At 38.1% G+C, this 18,370-nt stretch overlaps 2 protein-coding genes and 1 pseudogene across 3 annotated transcripts; 2 read left to right on the top strand and 1 right to left on the bottom strand.

Annotated features, from left to right (window-relative positions):
- Positions 1-473: 473 nt before the first annotated feature.
- Positions 474-5,478, bottom strand: LOC143460301 (uncharacterized; annotated as a pseudogene). Its single transcript, XR_013117863.1, has 2 exons — positions 4,753-5,478; positions 474-1,305 (listed from the first exon to the last, which is right to left on the bottom strand). The product of XR_013117863.1 is annotated as an uncharacterized LOC143460301 (transcript).
- On the top strand, positions 5,479-10,070 carry LOC143460300 (alanine--glyoxylate aminotransferase 2, mitochondrial-like). Its single transcript, XM_076957756.1, has 6 exons — positions 5,479-6,587; positions 6,772-6,865; positions 7,124-7,339; positions 7,441-7,613; positions 8,190-8,430; positions 8,798-10,070. Exons 1-6 carry the CDS (start codon positions 6,463-6,465, stop codon positions 9,431-9,433), a joined length of 1,485 nt encoding a protein of 494 aa, XP_076813871.1. The 5' UTR covers positions 5,479-6,462; the 3' UTR covers positions 9,434-10,070.
- A 2,019-nt stretch (positions 10,071-12,089) lies between these two features.
- LOC143460795 (alanine--glyoxylate aminotransferase 2, mitochondrial-like) lies at positions 12,090-15,510 on the top strand. Its single transcript, XM_076958428.1, has 6 exons — positions 12,090-12,272; positions 12,457-12,550; positions 12,816-13,031; positions 13,137-13,309; positions 13,887-14,127; positions 14,507-15,510. The coding sequence occupies exons 1-6, from the start codon at positions 12,148-12,150 to the stop codon at positions 15,140-15,142; spliced, it is 1,485 nt and encodes a 494-aa protein (XP_076814543.1). The 5' UTR covers positions 12,090-12,147; the 3' UTR covers positions 15,143-15,510.
- Positions 15,511-18,370: the final 2,860 nt, after the last annotated feature.

Below are 18,370 nucleotides of genomic sequence, written 5' to 3'. Positions count from 1 at the left end.
TGGCTGAAAAATAAAGTTTTGCTCTTTTACGCCACTATTCTACCTTCTTTCACACATCTTTTAATAGGAAATAAGTAATATAATTTTTACACGTGGTTAGGCACCTAACTTTTTCAAATAACGCTTATCAACCACCCCACTCGATTGGCCCAAAACCTTAGGTAAAACAATTTTTTTTTCAAATAATATAACTAAGGACTACAACATTTTTCCAATCGACACACCATACTCTTTATTTTAACCCTGTTCAACAATATCATACTTGTATGACAATCATTTTTTAAAAACTACGCATGTATATCGGTTTTTAACTAACGGCCCTAAAGTGCCCTCGATGTTTTCCTCAATTAAACTTTACCTAAGTGATCTTGAAGTGTGCACTTACAACCTTTTTATTAGCATGTTATTTGCTAAAATTCGGCCCAAGTTTGAGCTGTCTTGTGTCAAAATCAACCGAGATATGGCGAGTTATTACAACATTTTTCCATTTGACACATCATAACATTCATCTTAATGGTTGTTTTTGTTCGCCTGATCTGCTGATAAGGCTGGTTCACACTAAGCGGCGCGGTTGGCGCCTAACAGTATTGTCTGACGTCCAGTGGTTAGCGGTGGACATGTCGTCGGTCGTTTAAATACTCGACGGCGGTCGTTTAAATACTCTCCACCTGGTAACTGATATTCCAAAGGTTTTCTCAATAACTCTTCTTGCCCTAGACAGTCTGTAGTTAAATAGGCTATGTTTTTGGCTTTAGGTAAGTAATGTTCAGGGTAAAGATGCATAATATTTATTTTCCTTCAACGGAAATGCAGCTTCTCCGACGAAACAGTGGGGTACGCATAAAGACGTACACCGAATGCATTCTGCCGGAGGCAGTGGAAGACGGTTATTTATTAGCTCCTGCCCGAACCTGGAGTTAGAAAAAACGCCACCATCGCTATGCCTTCCCGAATCGCCTATGTTTACTACTGTAAAACAATAGTCAGCAGTGCACAGAACCATCAGCACGACACTGTGATAACCTTTATAGTTTATAACTAAAATATTCAGACCCACAATTTGCTGGGGCCTGTATGATAACGTGTTTACCATCAATTGCCCCTAAACACATGGAAAAAATCAACTGATTTTCGAAATCTAAAGCAATTTTACGCCATGCAGCTTGCGATTCCGGCCTCTTGATATTTGCTCTGAGTGAATGACAAATTGCTCGGCACTTTTCAGTTATTATTTGGCATAATGCAGACCGGCCAACACGATAGTTAAATGCTATCATCTGTTCGGAATCACCGGTGGCCAAAAATCTGGAAAAAGTAAGATATCTCTTAAGATTTATTACATTACTGCTTCGGTCAGCAACCCTATAACCTAACCATTTTTATCTTAGCCTAAGTGCCAATCTTAAAGTCATCGCCAATGTTTGAGATATTGGATTTCACCATCTAGCAGTTTTTTTGGTTATAAATGGAGACACCAAGCAAAGGATGAGGTCAAACGTTTCACAATTCATGCGGAAGTAGCGATGAAAACTCTCTCCATCTTGGTGCATATCTTTATCAAGGATATTTTCCCCTCGTTCATCTCTGTTTTTTAGAATTGGCCTAACCCACCACCTGCACGATTATAGTACATGAAAATAAGCAAGAGTAATATGTTTCAAACGGATATCTTAATGCAAAAAAGCTTGCAAAGTCATAAAGCTCATTGCCTATAAAAAGTAAAAAAGTGTGGCAAAATAATAATTCGCACAATTGTTTGGTTGTTTTTCGTGTGTTTTTCCACGCTTTATTTTTGTTAGTTATCAGTTAGCTTTTATAGTGTTTGTTATGATTTCTCTTGTCCACTGCTTTGTTTCATGTTGTTTTCTTCCTTGCCGCCTCAAGTGTTCGGATGTGGTCGAACGCGAAATCATTAGGCTACGTGTTCTTTTTTGGTTGGTGTCACGCATGGGCTTCAGGCGGGAGTGTGTGCTTCCTAGGAAAACGTGGCCTTCGAAGTCAGAAAGGGGACGAGCGTTCAGCACGAGGACCTGTGGTTTTTCTGGGTCCCTGAGATCTGTCTTGTTGCTTTTAGTAGATTTTACCGAATTGTTTTTAACGTGTGTCCCGAAAGTTAAGCCCCAAACGGAGAGGAGTGTTTTTAATCTCATGTGAAATACAATCGAACTACGTTGGAAAACGTTCGTTGGCTTTGAGTGGGCCGTGAAAGCGGTAGAAGACGAACTGGCAATAGAAAATCTGTAACAAAAGTTTCTTACTTTCTTTCCAAGTTTTTGCAAATACCATAAAAGTATCAAGTTTTGCTCTACCGAGAGCAAAGCAATAACGTTTTTCCAATCTATAATTGAAACTTCTCTACACCAACTAAAGGATCAAACTAAAAAGTATATGACGTTATACGCGATTAACTTTCAGTCAGCACGCGTTGCTATGGAAACTAGTTGCGTAATTGCCGTTGTGTTGTGAACCTCATGCGGTTAACGAGCACAAGACGGATAGCTGCTATTCAAAAACGCAAACGGTTACACGACAACCGTCCGATGTGTGAACCGGGCTTTAGGCTTTTCTATAACTGTAGCCTACACCACACTCTCAATTTTTCGGGCGAAATCTTATTGCACAAAAAGTGAAGCCAATTTCTCTCTAAAATTTGACATTACTTTTTTCTCGATTTTCTCATACAAATGATACCACACATAGCTAACCCCAGACACAATCGTCGTACGTGTTTTAACCACGGGTCCCTGTGCACACCAGCTGTTTCCTTAGACATCTGCACACTGTTATTACGCTTCTGAACACCCGACATTTTCGCTACAACTTCCATACTCTGCAGTGCAGTTCCTGCGCACACAACATTCATTAACGTACAATCCAATCTTTTCCTTTTTGGGCCGATTGATCATGAACAGAGGTTTTGGGATGTGCCTTACTGAAGAATGTGGCGTCTGTATGCAAATTCAAGCTTCATCAACTTGCGCGCCAAAATTTGTTTTCGTCACGACGAATCAAAATAAACAAAAATTCAAAAGCTTGATACTTGAACGTCCATTGAAAAAAGTAAATATGGATTTGAGCTATCAGTACACTCCATCACGCCAAAATTTAAAAAATAGGTCAAGTTTTAAAACCTTAAAGAAAATAATGTACACTCTTTTCGACATAGTCGTTCTATTACCGATCAAAAATTTGTCGCAAAACGGTTTAAACAATGTAAAAACCGGCCAACTCCACCTTACTGCACACACGTCACACAAAATCTACAATCTGTGCGCGAATTTCAAATGCGCAAAATGTCAGGATGTTGCGTTATCCTTACAAGAATAGAAGAATGTCGCAATATGAGTTCAGGTAAAGATTTCGAACATGCTGAAGTGGATTCATCAACTACTAGTTTTAGGTTAATTTACACTTAAGAAAAATTTGAACGTCAATTTAAGTTGAAAATTAGCATACATTTAGATTTACTTACTAGCGTAATGTGCCGTTTACCATATTCGTCTTTTCCAACTTCGGTAAACGGTGGCTGGTGAAATAAGTGTCGATTTCACTGGCCACCGATACAAAGTAACAATTGCGTAACCGGCTAGCCGTTTACCGAAATAGATTTTTCAAATTCGGTAACCAGCAGCCGGTGAAATAGACGCTGGCATGCTGCCATTTTTAAAGTTAGAAACGGAACCTCAAGCGCGCTCTTTTTAAGGGTTGGTTATTCGCTCGTCGCTCTTTTTTATTGTACAAACAACGCTATAAATACTATAAACGAACAAAATGGATACAAATTGTTGAATTACGAAATTTTATTTGAAAATGATTAGCTGAAGTCATATTTGATAAGTTCTTCAAATTTATTCAATACGGTACTAATACCCAAAGTATCCCTGACTCTTAAAGTTATACAGGCAATAAGAACACTGGTCACCACCGTTAACCGTTACCGTGTCATTGTCATTACCGTCATTTTTAGCGTCGTAGTCCAAACTCTAGAGTCTAGACCAGGGGTTCTTAACCTGTGGGTAATTACCCACTAGTGGGGAATTTGAGGATTTCAAGTGGGTAACGAAACACAATGTTAAATCTGGAATCAGATTTGCGTTGTGCAATCTCAAAAATAGAGCCTGACATTGACTCGATCGTCGCTGAAAAGCAAGAACAAAAATCGCATTGACGTTGTTTGAAACTACGTAAACGTTCTTTAATGTTATTCTTCTCATTGAAATTGTTCTTTTTGTTAAATACCATTGTGCTTTGGGATATGTCACACAGGTCACTAGGATTCATTTTGATTTTTCAGTCAGTTTTAAAAGTATGTGGGGAATATAGGTTTATTAAGTAGCGGAAGTGGGTAATGAAAAGAAAAAGGTTAAGAACCCCTGGTCTAGACCCTATAAGGAGTGTATTTTAGTGCTGGGTACACAAAGTTTATTGAAAACAGGCGACAGAAGTTTGTTTAGGTATTTACGTATGAATACGTTCATTTTAAAAAATAGCAGGTCATTATTTTCCCAAATAGGGGCTAACTGAATTCGGATTAATCATCCAAGGCCGCACATAAATCATCTTCCCAAATCTATTACACGCCTTTTGCATAGGATTTACTATAATATTTTGGGTATGATTTCAAACAGATAAGCAATATCGATTATGTCATTGCAGATAGTTGCATCGATCTGTGGTGCGAAATGAACACGTTACTTAGAGTTAACTTGTGTCACTGCCGTTTTCATGAACGGAAGTATAATGTTACTGTACCTTGTTTGTCAATGAATTCACCACTTGACAAGGGAAAATCAAACGCATGCTGTGTGCAAGCTCAGTCAAAATGATGTTGGAATGACCACTTGACAGGGGAAAATCAAACGCATGCTGTGTGCAAGCTCAGTCAAAATGATGTTGGAATGAAATAGTCTTCGTTTCTTTTACACTTGTTTTCTACATCATTGAATTAAACGGTAGGCTACGATAGTTACACAACTGACTTCTACACCGTTGCAATGTTTATGGTTAGTTAAGGATTAATCCCTCGTTGCACTTAATGGCCTCTTTTACATAATTTGTTCTCCAAAGTGACATTTCCTGATTCTAGGCAACTGTTGTAAAGTATTCCTCTTCGTGTAAATGTATTGCTTTATTTCCGAAGCAGTAACTTATACCGGAAACAAAAACTGGTCTTAAACAAGGCATTTCCTTCCTGAGAAATTTGTAACATGTTGCAATGTGTACTGCGACAGCTCATTAATTGCACAAGCGTGCTGCTGTTAGAGTTCTTACATTATTATTTTACTATACTTCGTTACTGTACAAAGCAAGTGCTTTGAGCAAACATTCTGTTTACGCAGTCGGTGTTTCGTTTAGTAGATAGAGAATGGGAGATTCACCAGTTGTAAAACGCTGACGGCGCTGATTCCCACATATACAAATGGTCTACTAACTCGTAGATATTTTGTCAGCAGAAACATAGCAAGTCAGCTAACGAATATCCACAGCGAAATTATATTAGACTCCTGCTTTGGCTAGAGTGGTACGTTTTTTAGCTGTTAGTATCTTGTTATGCATTTGCAATCTGCCTGTAACCTTTCAAACATGTGTCCAGAGCAGCAATGATTAAGAAGAAAGCACGCAAATAGTTAATTTTTTTGTTAGAAACGCTCAATAGTTGGAGTAGACTAGGGATAGCTTCAATACTACTGTATGCGAAAACATTTAGCTTGAAGTCACATTTAAGCCAAAAAACACTCTGAACATCCATTTTTGCTTGTTATATGCTGAAAATGCGGCTTAAAAGCTTTGTCCGCTTCTGGCCATAGATAGCGCAGCTCCGCACCATAAAAGCACTAAAAATAATGATGTGCGACTTCTATGCAAATCAAAGTCATAAACAATAAGCCATTTGCGTGAAATGGCCTGCAATAACGGAAATACTTGCTTATGCGTTCGAATGTCTCCAGCGAAAAGGTCATTGACCACTTCATATTTTCCTCATTCTACGCAAGCCGCAGTTTTTGTGTTTTGTTTACCTGGTTGACGCTACGGCTGAAAGAGAAGCTATAACACTTGGTTATTTAAGTTTCTTATCTGCTAAGTTAAAGCGATAATAAAGAACTGCCTGGATAAGATACATAAGAATACGTTGTAACTGGTGTTCCTCGGCGTTGGTAAAACTCATCTGAAGAAAGCAAATTTATTTGGTAACTATTTCAAAATGCCTCCAGCCGAAACGAATGTTGCTAGTTGTGAGAAATAGGCTATAGGGCTAGATCACGCGTAACAGTTTATCACAACATGACAACTTTTTGAAAGATTTCAGTCAGGGGAGATTAAATAGAATTGTTATGAAAAAATATTGGTTAGCTTAATTGCTATATTTTCAATCAGCCATAATACCAAGACTAGCCTGGTACATGATATACAGTAGCTATTGATTTAGTGGGATAAAACAAACTGTAGGTACCAGTAGTCACAATGGCACAGCACGTGTGGAAATGTTCTAGCCTATTGCCACCTGTTCGATGGTACCTGCTACGTATGATGTCAACTGCCTCTGTACCAGTAATGCCGGAATGTGATTACAAACCCAAACCTTACCGGTAAGCAGAAATAGTGGTAAGTCAAAGAGACATGCAAGTAGTACAATTGTACATCAACAGCTTTAAAATATACTGAATATGATGCGTTAATGGTAGTTGCGGCATTTGGCAAAACGGTATCCTAAGGAAAATTACCATACGCTAATGCAGACCAACATAATCTATTTATTATTAACCTATGCAGAGGTCCCACTTATGAGAAAATAATGAAAATACGTTCAAAGCATGTCTCACCAACCGTCAAGCCCACTTTTAACAAGCCACTCATCCTTTCTGAGGTACAGCGACTGTCACGCTTCAGTAATTACCACGACTTTTGTTACTCTTTGATATAATTAATCACTTTAGGCCTTTATCTATACATATAAATACTGTCTTAAATACTTTAGCTTCCAAATACTGTCACATATTAGAAATTAGTCTAACAAAATACTTTTTAAAAGTACAAAAACATTAAGCTAATTACTACAAGTAAGATTTTAGAGAAATGCTAGCTGTAAAATGTTTACCAAAAATCAAGTTATTCCTTTATCCAGGGCAAAATGCAGTGGTTGTGGGACAATGAAGGTAAAAGATACTTGGATTTATTTGCTGGGATTGTGACAGTTAGTGTGGGACACTGTCATTCTAAGGTTGTTGAACCACTCAAGCAACAGTTGGACTATCTCTGGCATACGACTCAACTCTACGTGAATTACCCGATGTACGAGTATGCCGAAAAACTCACTGCTAAAATGCCTGGAAATTTAAAGGTATCTTTCAGTCCAGTTGATTGTTTTTACAGGATAAACCTTTTGGTGCCGCTAGTAATAAATTTGCTTTGAAACACAATAAAAAGTTTCTTTCTTTGTAGGTTTGCCTTTTCACTAACAGTGGATCAGAGGCGAATGACTTAGCTATGGTCCTGGCGCGCGAATACACGAAAGCATTCGACATTATTTCCTTTAGAAATTGCTTTCATGGATCGAGTCCATATACAGCTGGCCTGACTGCACATGGGTCTTGGAAAAATGCTTATGCCAATGGGTGATTGCACAAAGCTATTTTATAAACTTTTTTAACAAACCTACAGTAACTGTCTTTGGATGGTAGCATAAAGTCGAATTAAATCAACATATCCCGCCTAAATTAAAGGGTAAAATTACGTTGATTGAATTGCTGGTGTAAGTCGTGTGTTTTGAGCACCAATAAGCCACTGCACCGTAAGTTTTGGCAATTAAAAAAATTTTGATACACCAAAATAGCTTACACAATTTGTAAATCGTTTATATATAATTCAACTTTGGTGCACTATAGTGTTAAGTAGGTGTAAAAATTTGCTGGTACCGTATAGTACAGCAACTAGCGTGGACAACTTTGTTTGAATTTAATCCAGAGTAAAGTGAAATCCAATTCTATACACACGATACTTAAATAATATAAGCAATTTTATAAATCGAACAAGCATTGGTATGTTAATTAACAACGTTCTTCTCGGGCTTGTGAGTGTAGCAATGCGTCGTATTTTACGTTGCTGAAATGACAAAGAAGGTTAAAATTTGATATAGGCATTAAGACTGTGCTTTAGGATTTACCCATTTCATATTCGCAATGAAATCAAAGGTTTGGCATTCATCACGCCATGAATCCGGATCCGTACCAGGGCATCTGGGGAGGATCAAACTGTCGAGATTCCCTGGTTCAAACAGATCGGACTTGTTCTTGCGCTGATGGTCAATGTCAAGCGGAAGATAAATACTTGGAGCAACTTCAAGAAATATTTGACAACTCTATCGGCAAACGGGTGGCTGGGCTCTTTGCTGAGGCGATTCAAGGCGTTGGAGGAGTTGTTCAATATCCCAAGGTAAAACGAACACAAGTTTCTCATCGCTCTATCAAATTTTCGTTTTTTATATCGCATTGACTGAATTGGAACTTTTTAACAGAGCCATTGAACAGGGGCAAGCGTTGATCACCTTGCCCTTGCTCAAGGGAAGTGATGCTTGAAATCGCGTTTGCGTTACTGACAACATAAAATAAAAGTAGAAATTGCATGCTTTTTAATGACGAGTTTTGACTGCTGCGATTCCACAGTACGACAATTTGTGTCGAACGAACTTTGCCTTTGTTTATAGCTCGGTCAATGAAATAAAGCTAGCGTAAAATACGATCGCAAAAATTTCTTTGTAGATTCGGCATAACTGAGTTTTACTTTATAACTTATCTCAAAGAATTTCCTCGCCAAAGCTTACGAGATGGTTCGAAGTCGAGGGGGACTTTGCATTGCTGATGAAGTCCAAACCGGTTTTGGTCGCACCGGTACCCACATGTGGGGATTTGAAAGCCATGGAGTTATACCGGATATCGTTACCATGGCGAAAGGCATCGGAAACGGGTTTCCAATGGGAGCTGTGGTCACAACACCGGAAGTTGTAAACGCAATCGCTGACGTCAGCCTCTTGAATACGTTTGCTGGAAATCCCATGGCAACCACGGTGGCCAACAAGGTCCTTGACGTAATAGAGGAGGAGAAGACGCAGGAGAGGAGTCTTGAGATCGGAAATTACATGATCAAGGAGCTTGTAAAGTTGCGGGATGAATTTGAGATCGTGGGTGATGTCAGGGGTAAGGGTCTGATGTTGGGAGTTGAAATGGTCGAAAACAAGGAAACTAGAAAGCCGCTTAACCCACAATCGATGGGAGAGATCAGAGATGCGATTAAGGATCTGGGGGTAATAATAGGAATAGGAGGATTACGCTCCAACACGTTTCGAATCAAGCCACCGATGTGTATAACAAAAGAAGACGCCGACTTTGCCGTTGCCGTCATGAGAAAAGCAATAAGCGATTTTCTTCGCAAACAATAAAGATTAAGCTCAGAGTATAATGTGTTTGTACTTTGTAATATCGCTAACTAAGGAAATTATCATTGTATAGCACACTTGTTCCGGTGGAGCTGCTTTAAACTATGGGTGATATTTTATTGAAATGTACAACGATTCTTCAAAACCTTTTGTCGGTCATGCAGTAATTTTTACTACCGTTATTGTGAACGTTTTTTGTGCATGGTGTAAATAATTTTGGTAACTTTTAAAGCAATCTTTGTGTATTGTTACTTAGTGCCTTAGTATATTGCTTACTTGTGGTTGTAGGTGTTTTATACGCTTTATTGCATTGTGCCTGCGGATTCGGTTTGCTGAAATTTCTCAAAATACAGTCACTTGTTATACAGCAATATCCGTTATGTTTTATTTTTTCTCCTCACCTTATCCTTATCCGTTTTCCGAAATGTGATAATTGAGTGATTCTAAGCTTGATGCTGATGAGCGTACATAGGATTCGCCAATTTACCGACAAGAAGTTTTCATATGGCGCATATAGATTATTATGTTACTACATTGTATTATTATTGATGTTTTGCGGTTGTGAAGAAAATCTCGGCATTAGGTTTGTTGGCGCTTTTATTCGCGGTGCTGAAATTGCAAAAAAGTTGCAGGGATCATGTTTGTGCATTCTGTTATTACAGTCGTAGCCAAAAGTTTAGGACCACCCTTAAAAATTATGATTCAGGCAACAAATACCATATCTACTCGGTACTATGCTCAACAACTTTGTGTATTATGTGAATATAGGAAGCAACAAATCATTTTAAATATAAATCATGCTTGTTTGAACAACGTTTTTCTTGCCGTTCATGGTCGTTCCTGTGTTGAGCTTTGTGAGCAATGTGCTTTGAGCAAACAAGCTGTTTACGCAGTCGGTGTTTCGTTCAGTAGCTTGAGAATGGGTGATTCACCAGTGGTAAAACGCTGACGGCGCTGATTCCCACATATACAAATGGTTCTACTAACTCGTAGATATTTTGTCAGCAGAAAGATGGCAAGTCAGCTAACGAATATCCACAGCGAAATTATATTAGACTCCAGCTTTGGCTAGAGTCATACGTTTTTCAGCTGTTAGTAACTTGTTGTGCATTTGCAATCTGCCTGTAACCTTTCAAACATGTGTCAAGAGCAGCAATGATTAAGAAGAAAGCACGCAAATAGTTAAATTTTTTGTTAGAAACACTCAATAGTTGGAGTAGATTAGGGATAGGTTCAAAATACTGTATGCGAAAACATTTAGCTTAAAGTGACATTTAAGCGAAAAAAACACTCTGAATATCCATTTTTGCTTGTTACAATTATATGCTGAAGATGCGGCTCAACAGGTTTTGTGAGCTTCTGGAGGTAGATAAGGTAACTCCGCACCATAAAAGCACTAAAAATAATGATGTGCTACTTCTATGCAATTCAAAGTCATAAATAATTAATGTGCCCTCTGTGTAAAATTGCCTGCAATGACGGAATTACTTGTTTTTGCATTGGATTGTCACCAGCGAAAAGTCATTGACCACTTTATATTTTCCTCATTCTACGCAAGCCGCAGTTTTCGTGTTTTGTTTACCTGGTTGACGCTACGGCTGAAAGACAAGCTATAACACTTGGTTATTTGAGTTTCTTATCTGCTAAGTTAAAGCGATAATAAAGAACTGCCTGGAAAGGATACATAACAATACGTGGTAACTGGTGTTCCTCGGCTTTGATAACAAACCAAACTCATTTGAAGAAAGCAAATTTATTTGGTAACTATTTCAAAATGCCTCACGCCGAAACGCATATTACTTGTTGTTCTGTTGTTTACCCTTGCTAGTTGTAAGAAATAGGCTATAGGCAATCACGCCTAACAGTTTATCACAACATGATAACCTTTTGAGAGATTCCAGTCAGGGGAGATTAACTAGAATAGTTATGAAAAAATATTGGTTAGCCTAATTGGTATATTTTCAATTAGCCATAATAATAAGACTAGCCTGGTAGGCTACATGATATGTGATAATAAAGGGATATTATAGTTTACAAATCGAATAGAATCTAGAATTCTTATTTTCAGACGCCTGCTTTACGAAACATGACGTCAATGATAGATAACATTGGGTACCGATAACTTTCTGTTTTCCGTTTTAAGTCGTGACATAGGTCTAAATATCGCGCCTGCCTATCTTGCGTGAGTTATGGACAGCTGTTCAATGCATTCATTCTACTAAGATCAACCCTATAACATGGACGTCTTTATACTGTTGCTGTGGTAATGCTTGTCTAAATGTAATTGTTCAAAGAAACTTCAATATAATCAGTATATACAGTTGTCATTCCTATGCAACCATTGTTGAATTCTATTTGAATAAGTTCAGTGTCAAGAAAGACAACTTTATTGTCATCTTCACAAGGTAACAATGAGTTTGGTCCTATAATATAGCAGTGGAAAACAAGTCATAATAATATTGATCACTGCTAATTGAAGTTAGTCATCAGACAATAAGCCGTCAAGGTGAACAATGAAATCTGTTGGTGAGTAAAGCAGACAACGACCTCATGAGACTCATATGTTATCACCCACAATAAACATTTCAACAAGTACTTATTGTAGTGAAGTGGGTCAACCTCTCAAGTTCAGGTGCCATATACCTATTTTCCATTACAGATATACAGTAGCTATTGATTTAGTGGGGTAAAACAAACTGCAGGTACCAGTAGTCACAATGGCACAGCACGTGTGGAAATGTTCTAGCCTATTGCCACCTGTACGATGGGACCTGCTACGTATGATGTCAACTGCCTCTGTACCAGTAATGCCGGAATGTGATTACAAACCCAAACCTTACCGGTAAGCAGAAATAGTGGTAAGTCAAAGAGACATGCAAGTAGTACAATTGTACATCAACAGCTTTAAAATATACTGAATATGATGCGTTAATGGTAGTTGCTGCATTTGACAAAACGGTATCCTAAGGAAAATTACCATACGCTAATGCAGACCAACATAATATATTTATTATTAACCTATGCAGAGGTCCCACTTATGAGAAAATAATGAAAATACGTTCAAAGCATGTCTCACCAACCGTCAAGCCCACTTTTAACAAGCCACTCATCCTTTCTGAGGTACAGCGACTGTCACGCTTCAGTAATTAGTAATTACCACGACTTTTGTTACTCTTTGATATAATTAATCACTTTAGGCCTTTATCTATACATATAAATACTGTCTTAAATACTTTAGCTTCAAAATACTGTCACATATAAGAAGTTAGTCTAACAAAATACTTTTTAAAAATACAAAAACATTAAGCTAATTACTACAAGTAAGATTTTAGAGAAATGCTAGCTGTAAAATGTTTACCAAAAATCAAGTTATTCCTTTATCCAGGGCAAAATGCAGTGGTTGTGGGACAATGAAGGTAAAAGATACTTGGATTTATTTGCTGGGATTGTGACAGTTAGCGTGGGACACTGTCATTCTAATGTTGTTGAACCACTGAAGCAACAGTTGGACTATCTCTGGCATACGACTCAACTCTACGTGAATTACCCGATGTACGAGTATGCCGAAAAACTCACTGCTAAAATGCCTGGAAATTTAAAGGTATCTTTCAGTCCAGTTGATTGTTTTTACAGTTAAGATAAACCTTTTGGCGCCGCTAGTAATAAATTTGCTTTGAAACACAATAAAAAGTTTCTTTCTTTGTAGGTTTGCCTTTTCACTAACAGTGGATCAGAGGCGAATGACTTAGCTATGGTCCTGGCGCGCGAATACACGAAAGCATTCGACATTATTTCCTTTAGAAATTGCTTTCATGGATCGAGTCCATATACAGCTGGCCTGACTGCACATGGGTCTTGGAAAAATGCTTATGCCAATGGGTGATTGCACAAAGCTATTTCATAAACTTTTTTAACAAACCTACAGTAACTGTCTTTGGATGGTAGCATAAAGTCGAATTAAATCAACATATCCCGCCTAAATTAAAGGGTAAAATTACGTTGATTGAATTGCTGGTGTAAATCGTGTGTTTTGAGCACCAATAAGCCACTGCACCGTAAGTTTTGGCAATTAAAAAAATTTTGATACACCAAAATAGCTTACACAATTTGTAAATCGTTTATATATAATTCAACTTTGGTGCACTATAGTGTTAAGTAGGTGTAAAAATTTGCTGGTACCGTATAGTACAGCAACTAGCGTGGACAACTTTGTTTGAATTTAATCCAGAGTAAAGTGAAATCCAATTCTATACACACGATACTTAAATAATATAAGCAATTTTATAAATCGAACAAGCATTGGTATGTTAATTAACAACGTTCTTCTCGGGCTTGTGAGTGTAGCAATGCGTCGTATTTTACGTTGCTGAAATGACAAAGAAGGTTAAAATTTGATATAGGCGTTAAGACTGTGCTTTTAGGATTTACCCATTTCATATTCGCAATGAAATCAAAGGTTTGGCATTCATCACGCCATGAATCCGGATCCGTACCAGGGCATCTGGGGAGGATCAAACTGTCGAGATTCCCTGGTTCAAACAGATCGGACTTGTTCTTGCGCTGATGGTCAATGTCAAGCGGAAGATAAATACTTGGAGCAACTTCAAGAAATATTTGACTACTCTATCGGAAAACGGGTGGCTGGGCTCTTTGCTGAGGCGATTCAAGGCGTTGGAGGAGTGGTTCAATATCCCAAGGTAAAACAAACACAAGTTTCTCATCGCACTATCAAATTTTCGTTTTTTATATCGCATTGACTGAATTGGAACTTTTTACCAGAGCCATTGAACAGTTGCAAGCGTTGATCACCTTGCCCTTGCTCAAGGGAAGTGAGGCTTGAAATCGCGTTTGCGTTACTGACAACGTAGAATAAAAGCAGAATTTGCATGCTTTTTATTGACGAGTTTTGACTGCTGCGATTCCACAGTACGACAATTTGTGTCGAACGAACTTTGCCTTTGTTTATAGCTCGGTCGTCCTCTTGGTCAATGAAACAAAGCTAGCGTAAAATACGATCGCAAAAATGTCTTTGTAGATTCGGCATAACTGAGTTTTACTTTATAACTTATCTCAAAGAATTTCCTCGCCAAAGCTTACGAGATGGTTCGAAGTCGAGGGGGACTTTGCATTGCTGATGAAGTCCAAACCGGTTTTGGTCGCACCGGTACCCACATGTGGGGATTTGAAAGCCATGGAGTTATACCGGATATCGTTACCATGGCGAAAGGCATCGGAAACGGGTTTCCAATGGGAGCTGTGGTCACAACACCGGAAGTTGTAAACGCAATCGCTGACGTCAGCCTCTGGAATACGTTTTCTGGGACTCCCATGGCAACCAAGGTGGCCAACAAGGTCCTTGACGTAATAGAGGAGGAGAAGACGCAGGAGAGGAGTCTTGAGATCGGAAATTACATGATCAAGGAGCTTGTAAAGTTACGGGATGAATTTGAGATCGTGGGTGATGTCAGGGGTAAGGGTCTGATGTTGGGAGTTGAAATGGTCGAAAACAAGGAAACTAGAAGGCCGCTTAATCCACAATCGATGGGAGAGATCAGAGATGCGATTAAGGATCTGGGGGTAATAATAGGAACAGGAGGATTACGCTCCAACACGTTTCGAATCAAACCACCGATGTGTATAACAAAAGAAGATGCCGACTTTGCCGTTGCCGTCGTGAGAAAAGCAATAAGCGACTTTCTTCGCAAACAATAAAGATTAAGCTCAGAGTATAATGTGTTTGTACTTTGTAATATCGCTAACTAAGGAAATTATCATTGTATAGCACACTTGTTCCGGTGGAGCTGCTTTAAACTATGGGTGATATTTTATTGAAATGTACAACGATTTTTCAAAACCTTTTGTCGGTCATGCAGTAATTTTTACTACCGTTATTGTGAACGTTTTCTGTGCATGGTGTAAATAATTTTGGTAACTTTTAAAGCAATCTTTGTGTATTGTTACTTAGTGCCTTAGTATATTGCTTACTTGTGGTTGTAGGTGTTTTATACGCTTTATTGCATTGTGCCTGCGGATTCGGTTTGCTGAAATTTCTCAAAATACAGTCACTTGTTATACAGCAATATCCGTTATGTTTTATTTTTTCTCCTCACCTTATCCTTATCCGTTTTCCGAAATGTGATAATTGAGTGATTCTAAGCTTGATGCTGATGAGCGTACATAGGATTCGCCAATTTACCGACAAGAAGTTTTCATATGGCGCATATAGATTATTATGTTACTTAATTGTATTAATATTGATATTTTGCGGTTGTGAAGAAAATCTCGGCATTAGGTTTTTTGGCGCTTTTATTCGCGGTGCTGAAATTGCAAAAAAGTTGAAGGGATCATGTTGGTGCATTCTGTTATTACAGTCGTAGCCAAAAGTTTAGGACCACCCCTAAAAATTATGATTCAGGCAACAAATACCATATTTACTCGGTACTATGCTCAACAACTTTGTGTATTATGTGAATATAGCAAACAACAAATCATTTTAAATATAAATCATGTTTGTTTGAACGAGAATTTTCCGAAACCTCAGTATTTTGTTGGTCTGCCTTTAGATTTGATTACATTCTCCAAACGTTTTGGCATGCTCTCCACAAGATTTCGGCTTCGGACTTCGACTTCACGAACACAATGTTCTTTGATTGCTTTTCCAGTTGTTTAGCACTGGTTGGCTCTTTCTCTGAAACTTTGTCCTTCATAATAGTCCACAAGTTTTCTATTGGGTTCAAATCTGAACTGTTTCCAGGCCAGTCCAGGACTTGGATCTTTTTCAACTTAAAGAACTGGGTGACGATCTTGCAGCGGTGACAGCTCTATCGTGTAAATATGAACGGCCATGTGTAGTTCCAACTTGTCTTTCAACAAATCAATATATTTATTGCCAGGCTTGTCCATGGGAATGGGATTCCCACGGGAACCCCATGGGAAATGTCCCATGGGATGGGATGGGATGGGACAGCACGAATTGCAATTCCCATGGCATTGAAAATTTGCTAAATGAGCACAGTGACTCGGAATATGAGTACCAATGATAATAAATTGTCATAGATAGACAACTTTTCTGAAATTTAAAGTTAACAAAGTCAATAAATTTTGTCGTTTTGTATCTCTCTTTGTACATGTAGTCAATTCTAATAGACATTAGACTTAAATTTCCATAAATTTAATAACATTTATTGAATTGTATTTTGATGGGATGGCATGGGATGGGATGGGATGGGACAGGCATGAATTGCTATGGGATGGGATGGGATGGGACAGAAAAAAATGTCCCATGGACAAGCCTGTTTATTGCCGTTCATGGTAAACACTCCAGAATTTTCGTTCACCGATATTCGCCCCAAATCATGACACTAGAGCGGTGCTGTTTTATAGTTTGTGTGGTGTACCGTTCATGAAATAGCTTTCCAGAGGGTCGACGGTCAAACCGCTTGCGTGTAGTGAACTACTGTACCGTAGATTCATCCAAAAATAGAACCTGTTGCCCATGTTGGATAGTCCATTTTTCGTGTAACTTGGCAAAACGGCCAAACGCTTGACTTTCATGGCTGGCGTAAGTCGAGTTTTTTTTGCTGGTTTATGGGCTTTTAAACCAAAATCATCAACCAAACGTCGACGGATATCAGCATCTTTAGCAAGCAACACTGACTGTATCTTGCTTGCAGAACTTATTGGAGACCGAACTGTTATCCTTCTTGTAAATTTCACGACTGCATTATGAACTGCATTCTTGCTACACCCTATTCGTTCACTATTTAACCGTTCAGATCCTTTCTCGTGAAGAACCACAATTTGAGCTCGCTGAACATCAGAAAGAGAGGATTTTCGACATATTTTTGAGGGGGTTCAAACACTCAAAAACAACATGAATTCAGTCATAAACATATATTTACTGCTTGAAGGGAATTTTGAAAGTGACCCGACAACTCTTTGAAAATCGTCATCCCATCTCTAATATTAAAAATGACAAATCAAAATTGTTTCGAAGCAAAAGTAGTATATGCCACAAAGTGTAATGTGTTACTCTTGATGAGATAATTGAAAGCGGAAAAATGTTACAATTGCTCATTGTTTGAAACTATGTCAAAACTATTGAGATTTCATTCTTTTGTTTCGATTCCCATTAAACTTGTAAGGCGAGACGTTTTCTAAAAACTTCTTGTCTTTAGACTTTGCAATTATTATTTGAAATGAAACGGAAATTTTATTTAGAAATTGACCGGTTGACATTAACCGCTAACTGGCGGCTGACTATCATTATCGCTAAATGCCAAATTACATTGTTAAACAAAAACAAACTTTGTTAAATATTGTAAAAAACAGGCAAACGCATTGCTGAATTTGGATAAATAATAAAAAATTTGAGCCAAAGTACTTTCACACAAGATTTTTATTGCACAATCGCTTATAGAGTTTTTATCAGACATCCTCATCTTCCAAGCAGTTGTTTGCCATATAAAATTTCGCGCTAGCAACCTTATTGCAAAAGTGCATGACAAAAAGAAATGTGGACACTAAGTGGCAAAACTAAATCTTAAATTGGCTTAACAAAAGAACTGCAAAAATGAAATATTTCATTTGCCAAACTCGGACTGGAAAAACGTTTTGCGTATGATTACGTAATAAGATAAACAAAGAATGTTACTCGATCGTTACGCAATATCGTTTGTTTAGGCTTGTGTTAGCATAGGTTAAGCGTATAGGCTAAAAACAATCCCTAAAATATAAGCTGATCGTTTACAGGTTGCAGTTGGTTTAGTCTTCAAGAACCAGATAATACTCAAAAGTGTGTGTGAGAGAGAGGAAAATATTTAAATTTTATCAGACAAAATCTAACGTTATTGGTGAATGCAAGATTAACAACGGATAAACATACTTCGACCTTTGTCATGCTGCGTAAAAAATAATATGTACATTTTGTGCCTTTGTTTA

Source organism: Clavelina lepadiformis, chromosome 5 (genome assembly GCF_947623445.1).
Source record: "Clavelina lepadiformis chromosome 5, kaClaLepa1.1, whole genome shotgun sequence".
Classification (NCBI taxonomy): Eukaryota; Metazoa; Chordata; class Ascidiacea; order Aplousobranchia; family Clavelinidae; genus Clavelina; species Clavelina lepadiformis.
Note: the sequence above shows the minus strand (reverse complement) of the source record. Positions and strands in the feature narration are given on the sequence as shown.